At 45.5% G+C, this 12,861-nt stretch overlaps 1 protein-coding gene across 2 annotated transcripts in view; it reads right to left on the bottom strand.

The window, feature by feature from the left end:
• Positions 1–1,936: 1,936 nt before the first annotated feature.
• The window catches only part of ORC5 (origin recognition complex subunit 5), a 43,669-nt gene continuing 32,744 nt past the window's right edge, over positions 1,937–12,861 (bottom strand). For both annotated transcript variants that reach the window (XM_088471471.1, XM_088471470.1), the window contains exons 13-15: positions 6,574–6,684; positions 5,734–5,846; positions 1,937–2,102 (exon numbers count right to left, since the gene is read on the bottom strand). In XM_088471471.1, the coding sequence (XP_088327597.1) occupies positions 2,057–2,102; positions 5,734–5,846; positions 6,574–6,684 (270 nt within the window). In that variant the 3' untranslated portion in view covers positions 1,937–2,056. The remainder of the gene's footprint in view (positions 2,103–5,733; positions 5,847–6,573; positions 6,685–12,861) is intronic.

Below are 12,861 nucleotides of genomic sequence, written 5' to 3'. Positions count from 1 at the left end.
GAATTGTCTGTATACCTCCGAGACAGGCACAAATCTGGGGAAGGGTACAGAAAAATATCTGCTGCTTTGAAGGTCTCAATGAGCACAGTGGCCTCCATCATCCGTAAATGGAAGAAGTTCGGAAACCACCAGGACTCTTCCTAGAGTTGACCGGCCGTCTAAACTGAGTGATCGTGGGAGAAGGGCCCTAGTCAGAGAGGTGACCAAGAACCCGAAGGTCACTCCGTCAGAGCTACAGCACTCCTCTGTGAAGAGAGGAGAACCTTCCAGAAGGACAACCATCTCTGAATCAATCCACCAATCAGGCCTTTATGGTAGAGTGGCCAGACGGAAGCCACTCCTTCGTAAAAAGCACATGGCAGCCTGCCTGGAGTTTGCCAAAATGCACCTGAAGAACTCTCAGGCCACGAGAAACAAACTTCTCTTGTATGATGAGACAAAGATTGAACTCTTTGGCATCAATGCCGAGCGTTATGTTTGGAGGAAACCAGGCACCGCTCATCACCAGGCCAATACCATCCCTACAGTGAAGCATGGTGGTGGCAGCATCATGTTGTGGGGATGTTTTTCAGCGGCAGGAACTGGGTGACTAGTCCGGATAGAGGGAAAGATGAATGCAACAATGTACAGAGACATCCTCGATGAAAACCTGCTCCAGAGCGCTCTTGACCTCAGACTGGGGCGACTGTTCATCTTTCAGCAGGACAACAACCCTAAGCACACAGCCAAGAGATCAAAGGAGTGGCTTCAGGACAACTCCGTGAATGTCCTTGAGTGGCCCACCCAGAGCCCAGACTTGAATCCGATTGAGAGATCTGAAAATGGCTGTGCACCGACGCTTCCCACCCAACCTGATGGAGGTTGAGAGGTGCGGCAAAGAGGAATGGGTGAAACTGCCCAAAGATAGATGTGCCAAGCTTGTGGCGGCATCATATTCAAAAAGACTTGAGGCTGTAATTGCTGCCGAAGGTGCATCAACAAAGTATTTTGCAAAGGCTGTGAATACTTACTGTATGTACATGTGATTTCTTAGTTTTATTTTTATTTTTTTTATTAAATTTGCAAAGATCTCAAAAAAAAAACAACAACTTGACATGTTGTCATTATGGGGTATTGTGTGTAGAATTTTGAGGACAAAAATTAATTTATTCCATTTTGGAATAAGGCTATAACATAACAAAATGTGGAAAAAGTGAAGCGCTGTGAATACTTTCTGGATGCACTGTATCCTCATTGGAGTTTTAGATCGTCACCTAAAAATACATGAATTGAGACAAAACAGTGAAAACAAACACCAACATCAGTTTCTATAAAGTTACACGCTTGTGGGAAGTTTTCCAGATTTGAACAAGTAAACCATACACATTCTAAAAGACTAAGTACATACAGCATATCCATTTACCAGGAAAATTATAGTAATCACTGTGTTATTTTCAGTTAAGGTCACCTTTAATATTACACCTCTGAAAGATTATTAATATAGACATGTTGCAAGAGTATCTGTTTTTGGGAAAGTACATATATTGAAATAGTTCTGGCACAGTACAAAGAAGTGTTATAGCAATATTTTGTAACCTAGATCCCTGGAAGACTTCATTTGAGAAATCCTTAATTCCCACTGTAATGGTTATTTTCACAGTAGCAAAGTGGCAGTTTTCAAACTAAATAGTTTTATCATAAGCCGGCTACTGTTGCAACGCTGAAAGCTGGACACACTGTGAGACTGGGAGGTCTTATCTATTCCCAAACTCCCCCCCAGAAAGATCACCAAAAAATTGGGACAGATTAACTAAAACCAACCCAATGCAGACCAAAACTTGATTCTTCATGGATATAAGTAAATGATAAATACAAATTTATTGATAATGCATGTATTTTTTACATCGTGATGAATTTATTTATATTTGACTGTATAATAAAAGATATACTACAGATGTACACTAGAACATTGCACTAAGTGCTTTATTGCCTTGTAATGTGCATACATACAAATCACACATTGGTTACGCTCCGGTCTGTCCGATGCAGGATCCTTTATCATAGAGACATGAAGTTTTCATAGAAAATCATACAGGTATCTAACAATGTCGAAGCTCACAGTCCTGTAGATATGGAGGGAAAAAAAAATAAACCTCAACTTATATCATATACAAGCGATAAAACATACTAACACGGATGGTGTAATGGTTAGACTTGCTACCTCAGCACCGAAGGTCCTGGGATCGATTCCCACCATGGCCCTAACTGTATATTCTCCCTGTGTTTGTATGGGTTTCCTCTGGGTACTCAGATTTCCTCCCACAATCTAAACTTATACTGGATGGTTAATTGGCTCCAGACAAAAATTAGCCCTAGTGTGTATGACTACGTCCATGTGATACGGAAAAGAGATTGTGAGCTCCACTGGGGCAGGGACTGATATGAACAACCTCTAATTAAGGGTTCTGGATGCTCTAGGCGAATATACCGCCGGTTGCTCATAACACACAAGTAGAACTTGTAAAGGAGCGAACCCCAACCACACATGCAGTTTTCTTCCTGCCTGTTAGTTACGCTCACGTTACATATAGTTCCTGACAATTGTGCTTTTTTTTTTTTCTCCAATCTCCACCTTTTAATAATACCCAGCAAAAGTTCTCTTTCTTACTCTCTTCAGCAAGTTTACAGCAGCATTTGTCAAGTCATTCTATTAAATGATCGGTACAAGCTAATTGCCTGCTATGGAAAACTTCTCCTCTGGTCTACTTCTCCGATCTTTTCACCGCTTGATACAGTTACTTCCTCCTCCTCCTCCTCTAAGAGGCAGATAGGGCCCTTAGAACAGGTCTGTAAACAGTTTTTATCACATGGCAGGGAACAAAGTAGTCAATAGTTGTTAATTTTTTTTTATTCCTGCCCCGGCTTCACACAAAAGGCTCCTGTATTACAATGACATCCCACATTCTGCAATTCAGAGGCCACAAAAAAAGAATATTCAGCCAACTGCCCGGATGAGGTGAGTACCAGCTTAATCCTACCCTCAGGACTGTTATGTGCTGGATCTGATGACCATGCCTTGCCAACAAAAAGTGACTTCTCTGTAACGATTTGCCTGTCATGATAGCTAGACGTAGTTTAGTTGCTATGGGCAACTTTACAAGTCCTCTTTAGGACATCTAGTACTCACTAAGTCCTAACCTTCTGTAAAGCTCATCTGTAATAAATAAGTCATAAATGATGTTACTTTGTCGTTTCTTCCCAACAAATAGGACGATAAGATGAAGAAGCCATGTGTGGGATGTGAGGGACATATTTGTGCAGCTTCCACATTTATGCAGAAGCTAATGAGGGCCAGGAGTCGCTTAACAGTTGAACCTTATTATCTTATCAGGAAGTGCCACCACCTGTATACGAGAGCAGAACATTGGGCAGTTTGGTCACTCAGGTTTGTGTTACATCATGCCAATGAAAATAAAACATCTACAATGATCTCAGAGATGTAAAACAGTAAAGGTTATTTGACTACCATCAGGAAAAAAGACTGGACCAGTGAGGCCTACATTGAAGTGTGACCAGGTGAAATTCCTTCCTCACTAGCCAAACGCATACTGCAGAACACATTACTTTAAAAATCTAAAATATTTACAAACATTTACACAAACTTAATTAATTGTCTCAGGGATGGCACAAAGACTTTGTTCAATGTATAAACAAGTACAGACACCTGTTAATCCAACACACATGTAATATTAGCTGTATTGCAGTTTGCACAAATTGTAGGTTTCAGTGAGTCTCTAAGTTGAAACAAGGTAACTACTTATGCAGATTACAAATCTAAACATATACCTCTGCATGTCTAATGCACAATTACTGTCAATTTAAATTAAGCAAGAAGAAAACAATTCTGGAGTTGAATAAATACTCTGACCCTTCTCACTGGTCTGGAAGTTGTACCATGAGCTCTTTTAAAGCAGCTGACTGAGGAACTTGAAGATGAGGGGAATTGATGTTTGCAAAGCAGACTGAGGATATATTATACATAAGACAACACATATCTAAGGGATGCAGTCGGGAAGCCGATGGACGGAATCCCGACCGCCGGCTTCCCGACTGTCTAATCCCGGCAAGACATAGGTTTAGGCAGCGGGGAAGAGGTTAGGCACAGGCACCCCTACGGAAGGGTTAGGGGAGGGGTTAGGTTAGTTTATACTTACCTGTAGCGCAGTCGGGATCTTCACCTCTGCCGAGCTTCCGCTGTCGGAATTTGAACCGCCGGCCATGAGGCCAGCGGTAAATCATACCGATCTCCTTTAGCTTCTGATCACTGCTGTTGGTCCTTGTCCAGGATCCTTAGTGCCTGTTAAGCAGACTTGTTACTTCAGCGGCCAGGCTGAAAGTGGTTCACCTAATGGTTTTGCCACAATATCAGTAATAGTCAATGCTCCCTGTCTTACTTTAAATATGGACAAGTATTCAATTGAATGCAGATTGCCATATCCTGTTAGAGGGAGGGGAGCCTATCCCACCCTGATGGATGATCTGTGTCTGATTATATAGTAGCTGGCTGGATCAATCACCAGCCTGACAAGTGCATTTTGGGGAAGTAGGTATAACCATAAATACTTAGTTGTGTGACAAACACACTACATGGGTGCAATTACCCTATGTATCAATTGTTTTTGATAGTGTGTTTGGTTGTTGTACTGGGAACCATGAATATTTGTTGCTATGTAATTTGCTTTCCACAGTGATGTTCAAATACGATTAATGGTCCTAACCTACGTGGCTGATGAGGTCTTCTGGCATATTGCATGGCTATTGTAATCATACATACCCTTTCTGCCAACAATTAAAGTACTTACAGGGATGAAGGACTAAAGGTTTTGGAGTGGGCTTCAAAGTTCTCGGAAAAACGGAATAAGTATGAAGCCCCGACGCCGGCAGCCCGAAGGGAGAAGATCCCGACAGGGCAGGTGAGTACCCTTACCCCTCTCCCCCCCCTAACCCTTCCATAGTAGTGCCTAATTCTAACCTCCCCCCCCCTAGTGCCCAACCCTAACCTCTTCCCGGATACCTAACCCCCCCCTTACCGCACCCTAAACCTAACCCTACCAGGGGGGTGCCTAATCCTAACCTCCCTCCCATGAGGGTGCCTAATCCAAGCCCTTCCCCCTAGGGGTGCCTAACTCTAACACCCCCCCCCCCCCCAAAAAAAAAATCCAGTTTTAATTAAGATAGGCATCAGTATTTCGACACCTGTCTTAACTCCCTTGCCAGGATTCAGATGTCGGTATTGAGACCTCTCATAACTACATCCCATTAAAAACACGTAGAATGCAAATATACCTAATAATATTTCCAAGCTATACAAGTTCTGCAATGAAGAGTGGAGAACAATCCTGGAGCAACAATAGAAAGACTCATAGTTGAAACTGTGATTTTAGCCAAATGAGACGCTGATAAATACTGACTTGCAGGGTGCACAAAGTTTTGCCAAACGTCATTGTTGAGATTTTATTTTTTCAATCTTGATAAACTTAGCAAATACTATAACACTAACGGCTCCAGGGGTCACAATGACCTCTACCGTCAATGTTTCTTCAATAGCAATGTCAGATCCTCCGCGGTTCTATTAAACTATTCAGAAATATGTTGTTGTACCCTGCAGAGAATGAAACATGCAATTTGACCCAAGACACCCAGACATTTACATGCAACTGTATAACACAAAACACACACATCATACACACATACCTTGCCACGGCTCGGATAAAGTCCAAAGACACTGTACATTTGTACTTTGGCCCATCAAGTTGATCATCATGACCCACCAGAGTTAACAGTTGAAGTGTCACAAGAGAAGAGATCTAATAAAGAAATAATTATCATTGGCAGCAGAATCAGATCTTTATATGGACAGTGTTATGCAATAGCGAAGTTTATCAGCCTCTCACATTGCTTAGGGCAGTGGTTCCCAAACTTTTTTGAACCGCGTTGCCCTAGTGCAGTGGTTCTCAAACTCGGTCCTCAGGACCCCACACAGGTCATGTTTTGTAGGTCACCCAGCAGGTGCACAGGTGTATTCATTACTCACTGACACATTTTAAAAGATCCACAGGTGCAGCTAACTATTTCACTAGTAATTATGTGAGGAGACCTGCAAAACATGCACTGTTTGGGGTCCTGAGGACCGAGTTTGAGAACCTGTGCCCTGGAGTATCAGAATTGTTTTCACGGCACCCCTAAGCCAAAAGTAATTGATGAATTCAGAAAAAAAATGTAAAGTAGTAAAATGAAGTGAATTGTGCTTTTACCTGTCATCCTTAGGTTCAGTTATGTGGTGGTGGACAGGTTTGCACTTCTGTTTGTTCACATATTTACATTACATTGACCAAATTGATTTAGTGCTGGACCACCAACCTGAGGCACCCCTGCAAGTGTCCCAAGGCACCCCAGGGTGCCACGGCGCACAGTTTGGGAACCACTGCAGTACCACAAATTGTCTTAGCCTGGTCTATACACATGATGATACAGCCAAACACGGATGTTACGCAATTCTATGCACAGACTGTCAGGATACTGCGCACTAATTACCTGGGAGAAGATATTTGCAGTGGGTGCAACTCTGCTGTCCACAATGCTGTACAGTATGGCCAACAGTCTATCCAAGGGAAATGGCTTGGGACCAAGAAGATGATTGCTAGTCTGCAAAGGAACATGATGAGAATCCAGAGACACAAATGACAGGCAGCATAAGATATCAGTGATAATGTGTTGCCCCAATTACAAATGCCACAATTTACAGTTTTGGAGGACTATATGAAACTCAATAAAACTTATTTTCAGCGTCATATATGGAAATGTATTTAAAAATATTGCATAGGGCATATTTCACCCCAAAACCAAAATTTGTAATAGGGAAAGCTCAAAATTCAAACTGCTACAAATGTGGAACTCCAGATGCAGACGTCCTGCATTGTTTGTGGTCCTGTTCTCAAGTCCAGTTATTTTGGAAAACTCTCCATACTTACATTACTAAATTCTTTGAACATAGAGTTTACAATCAATAGGGAATGGGCATTTTGGGGTATATATCCAAACTGTACTGAGTGTAAATTAACTAAGTGTGATCGCTTTATGCTTATTAAATTGGCAGCTGCTGCAAAAACAACTACCCTGTCACAATGGATCTCAACAGAACCCATTCCTATAAATTTATTTCATGCCAAATTTTCTCTCTTATTCTTTGTGGATTGGACTGAAACCTCCTTATATAAAGAGAAAATTATAGGAAGTGTTTTTGATATTTGGCTTCCATATGTTTCTACAGTTTCAGACGTAATAAAGGATGCTTTGAGAAATATGTTTCGGTTTAACAACCTGGTACAATTTGGAAATGTTAACCACTGGTGTGCCTTTCTAATAGGCATAATTGGTTATATATAACTTTTTCAGCAATATATCATTGCTATAAATTTGTGGTGTGTTATGTATATTACCTGACATTGTACTATTTATTATAAAGTATTTTTGTCAATCTGTCAATAAAATTTGTTGATAAAAAAACCCTAAAAAAGTATATCATCTGCTAAATATGGGAAACTAAAATGGTGAATGGCCTACAACATAGAACTCATCAGGAGAGACTAAAAGATCTTAATATGTATAGTTTGGAGCAGAGAAGGGAAAGGGGCACATGATAAAACCATTGTTATATTTGAAAGTTTATAAGTTAACAAGGTACAGGAGAGAGACATTCTTTAAAAGAAGAGTAAAGTGTTAGAACACAAGGACATGCACTAACGCTGGAGGGAGGTTCAAAGAAATTTGAGGAAAAATTACTTCACAGAAAGAGTAGTGGATAAGTGGTATAGCTTCCCATCAGAGGTGGTAGAGGCTAAGACAGTAGAGGAATTTAAACATGCTTGGGATAGGCACAAGAATATCCTTACAAAGGATCAAACAAAAGGTTTAAAAAAAAAAAAAAAGGACAGACTAGATGGGCCAAAGTGGTTCTTTTATCTGCCGTCAAATTCTAGGTTTCTAAATATTTCAGTGATCATAAAGGTTGGTGCTGCTGGCAAGGGGATGATAGCACCTCTACTGCTCCCAAATCAAGTCCACCAACAGGTCAGGTTTTGAAGATTTTGGTCAGAGATGACAGGTGGGAAATTCCAGTAAAATTGATATAAAATTGAAAAAATAAAAAAATAAAACCTTAAAACCATGACCGGTCGTGGGTTCTCGAGTACTGGAGTTGGGAAACATTTATGTAAACAACCCAATTTAAAAAAAAAAAAAACTACGGGTAAAACAAGGGAATTCATAAGAATATATGGACATTTTTCTTATCATAAGAACCAAAAAGGTATTACTACAGATGTGTCCTTATACATATTTGCTGCAGTCGCGCTAAAAAGCTCATCTCGGGTCCCATGAGACTGCTTGCACCAGGCATCTTTGTTTGCCAAAAATGCATTTTAAGCTGGCTACACACCGAACAATTTGTACCCAGCACGTTGTTGTTCGCTGCGGGACCCGGCAGGGGTGCCGGCATCAACAAGTGCATATACTTTCAATCGCTGCCGGCATTCGCACGATGGCGTGGGGCCATGCTCCATCCGGCAGCATGGTCACCGCTGATAAGTCGGTGACGCACGGAAACGCGCATAGTCAGCGATTTAGTGGGTACACACTGACCGATGTACCCGATATGTTGTCTGATGCAACGGGTCGGACGACTTATCGTTTAGTGTGTACCCAGCATAAATCGCATTGTAATGAGAGTAGGATACACCATTTATTGTATATCTGGTGTGCGACTGAGGCCCATATTCAATTAGCCAGAATAAGTCAGTTTCTGTGGAAAAGTATCGCGAGTGACGTCATTTCGCCATGTATAAAGTTTTCTCCGTATTCAATTCCAAATTCTTTTCGCTGATGCGGAAACTCAATGTAATGGGATCTGCAAAAACAAGAGATATGGTAAGAACTTACCTTTGTTATCTCTGTTTCTACGAAGTCCATAGGGTCCACAGGGCGACCTTGGGGTATAGCTGGATCCTGGATCCTCGGGCACCACGGAGTTAAAGCTTTCAGCTGCTCCCAGGATGCACTTGGGTCCATCCTCCTCTATACCCCACCCCCGAGCCACAGGCACCTCAGTTGGTAAGCAGCCCAGGCCAGAGGAGGAGACGAAACAGAGAGAAGGAAGACTGGAACACACAAGAACCATACTCACAAAAATGGGAGACGGAAAACCGGTGACCAGTCACAGAGCCCATATGAAGCCAGGTGCGTCAGGGCGGGTGCCCTGTGGACCCTATGGACTTCGTAGAAACAGAGATAACAAAGGTAAGTTCTTACCATATCTCTTGTTTTCTACTTCAGGGTCCATAGAGGTCCACAGGGTGACCTTGGGGATGTCCCAAAGCAGTCCAACTAAGGGCGGGGACGCTCCTGTGCTGATAGGAGAACCCGGCGCCCAAAGGATGCATCCTGAGAGGCAAAGGTGTCAAACGCATAGAACCTCAAAAAGGTCTGAATGGAAGACCAGGTGGCCACCTTACACAGCTGAACAGCAGAGGCGCCATGGCTAGCAGCCCAAGAAGGGCCCACAGACCGAGTGGAATGAGCCTTAACAGAGGCTGGAACAGGTAAACCCTCCTGCATATAAGCCTCAATAATAACAGAACGAAGCCAACGGGCTAGAGTCCGTTTGTTGGCAGGCCAACCCCTCTTGTGAAAACCGAAGAGGACAAACAATGAATGAGACTTCCTCACAGAACTAGTCCTGTCCACATAAACCTGGAGTGCATGGACAACGTCTAAGGAAGCCTCCCCAGCCGAAAGATCAGGCGACTGAAAGGCTGGTAAAACAATTTCCTGATTAATGTGGAACCTGGAAAACACCTTAGGCAGGAAATCAGGACGAGTGCGAAGCACCGCTCTGTCCTGATGAAAAACCAGAAAAGGGGAAGACAGGAAAGCGCCCCGAAATCCGAAACCCTCCTGGCAGAAGCAATTTCCAAGAGGAAAACCGTCTTAAAAGTTAGCCACTTGAGCTCCACTGACTCCAAGGGCTCAAAAGAAGGACCCTGTAAGACCCGAAGAACCACCGCCAAATCCCACGGGGCCACAGGTGGCACAAAGGGAGGATGGATTCTTAAAACACCCTGGAAAAAGGTGTGTACGTCCGGCATAGCAGCAATCCTGCGCTGGAACCACACCGACAGAGCAGACACGTGCACCTTCAGTGAGGAAAGACGTAATCCTAAATCCAAACCCGACTGAAGGAAAGCCAGAATACGTGAAACCCAGAACACCTGGGGATCATATCTTCTGGCCTCGCACCACTGAAAGTAAGTGTGCCACACACTGTGGTAGATCCTCGCGAAAGCAGGCTTGCGCGCCCTCAGCAGGGTGGTAATAACGGAGCTAGAAAAACCCAGAGACCTCAGGACGGCTGTCTCAAGAGCCACGCCGTCAAAGATAGTCGACCCAGATCCGGGTGAAGACAGGGCCCCTGAGACAACAGGTCCCGTCGTTGAGGTAGGAGGTACGGAGCGTTGATGGACAGGCTCCGCAGATCGGAGTACCACGGCCTTCTGGGCCACGCTGGGGCCACCAGGATCAGTGTGCCTCCGTCCTGCTTGAACTTGCGCAGGACCCGAGGCAGCAGAGATATTGGAGGAAACAAGTAAGCCAGGCGAAACAGCCATTTCACCAACAGCGCGTCTATCAGACTTGCGCCTGCGTCCCTTGTCCTTGACCCATACATGGGCAGCTTGTGATTGTGACGGGACGCCATCAGGTCCAGCTCTGGCAGCCCCCACTTGTCCACGAGTAGTTGGAATACCTCTGGATGAAGCGACCATACCCCGGGATGCACGTCGTAACGGCTGAGGAAGTCTGCCTCCCAATTGAGGACTCCCGGGATGAAGATTGCCGAGAGAGCTGGAAGATAGCGCTCCGCCCAAGCCAGGATGCGGGACACCTCCGACATCGCAGCTCGACTGAGTCCCTCCCTGGTGATTGATGTACGCCACCGTGGTGGCGTTGTCTGACTGCACCTGAACGGCCCTTCCGTGAAGAGCGGTGCCAGACGACTGCAGGGCTCTGTACACTGCCCGCAGTTCCAGGATGTTGATGGGAAGAATCGCTTCCTCCGCCGACCAACGACCCTGAAGTGACAAGGAGCCTGTCACCGCCCCCCAACCCCGGAGACTGGCATCTGTCGTGAGCAGAACCCACTCCGGGATCCAAAAGGGGCGCCCCTCGAGGAGATGAGCAGTCTGTAGCCACCAGGCCAGGGACAGACGCACCTCCGAGGACAACACCAGCATCTGAGAGCGGATCCTGTGTGGCAATCCGTTCCATTCCGAAAGAATCAGCCTCTGCAGGGGCCTGGAATGGAACTGGCCAAACTCCACCATGTCGAATGCCGACACCATGGACCCCAAAACTCTCATCGCTGAGTGCACCGACACTCTGCCCCTGCTCAGACAACTGTGAATCCGCAGCTGTAAGGAGGAGACCTTCTCTGGAGTCAGAAAAAGCCGTTGCTGACGAGAGTCCAGAAGGGCCCCCAAATGAACCATCCGCTGTGATGGGATGAGGGAGGACTTCTTCCAGTTGATCAACCACCCGTGCGCCTGTAGACAAGCGACCGTCAGGTGGAGATGCTGGATCAGTACCTCCGGGGAGCTTGCCAGCAAGAGGAGGTCGTCTAGATACGGTAGCAACCGTATCCTCTGGCTCCGAAGGTGAGCCGCCATGACCGCCATCACCTTGGTAAATACCCTTGGTTCCGTGGAGAGGCCAAAAGGGTAGAGCCCTGAATTGGTAGTGGTTGTGGAGAATAGCAAACCGCAGAAACCGTTGGTGTGATGTTGCTATAGGCACATGGAGGTAGGCGTCCTGGATATCCAGGGAGACCATATAATCCCCCGGTTCCATCGCCAGAATGATGGAACGCAAAGTTTCCATCCTGAATTTGGGAACCCTGAGAAATCTGTTCAGGGACTTCAAATTGAGGATGGGGCGATGAGAGCCATTGGGTTTCTGCACCAGAAACAGCGTAGAGTAATACCCCATCCCACGTTGAGATTGTGGCACGGGTATAATGACCCCCGCCGTCAGCAAGGCCTCTATGGCTTCCTGAACCTGCAAGGCATTGGTTTTGTCCTGAGAAGGACTCGTGCAAAAAAACTGGCGAGGCGGCCTGTGCCGAAAAGACAGGGCGTACCCCTGGGAGACCACTTCTCGCACCCAGGCATCCGTGGTGGTATAGTGCCAGCACTGGGCGAATTGAAGAAGTCGGCCTCCCACTCTGAGGTTCCCCAGAGGGAGGCCCACCCCATCATGCCGAAGGCTTATCTTCTTGCTTGGAAGAAGGGCGCCTAGCACTCCAGGCTTGCTTCTTTGGCTTTGAGGCGGTCTTGGTTGCGGACTGCCTCGGGAAGGACTGACCTTTTGCCTTGCCCTGAACCCGAAAGGAGCGAAAGGCCGAGCTCCGGACCTTAGCAGGTGTCGTAGCTGAAGGGAGGAAGGCTGACTTGGACTTTGCCAGGGTATCGACTATTTTGTCCAGGTCCGGACCAAATAGTAACTCTCCATTAAAAGGTAAGGCCTCCAAGCCTTTCTTTGAATCAGCGTCTGCTCTCCAAGACCTCAACCACAAGGATCTGCGAGCAGACACTGCTGCCGCCGAAACCCTAGAAGTCAGCAAGCTAGCATCCAAAGATGCTTCTCCAATGTAGGAAGCGGCATCTCTCATCTGTCCTAACAACGCCCTCTGGACATCCGGATCTTCATCCGTAAACGTATCCTCCAAGGCGTTGGCCCAACCCTCAATGGCCTTGGCCACCCAGGAGATGGCCA

Source organism: Taudactylus pleione, unplaced genomic scaffold (assembly GCF_031769625.1).
Source record: "Taudactylus pleione unplaced genomic scaffold, aTauple2 ptg000114l, whole genome shotgun sequence".
Taxonomy (NCBI): domain Eukaryota; kingdom Metazoa; phylum Chordata; class Amphibia; order Anura; family Myobatrachidae; genus Taudactylus; species Taudactylus pleione.
This window is presented reverse-complemented; position numbering and strand designations above follow the sequence as displayed.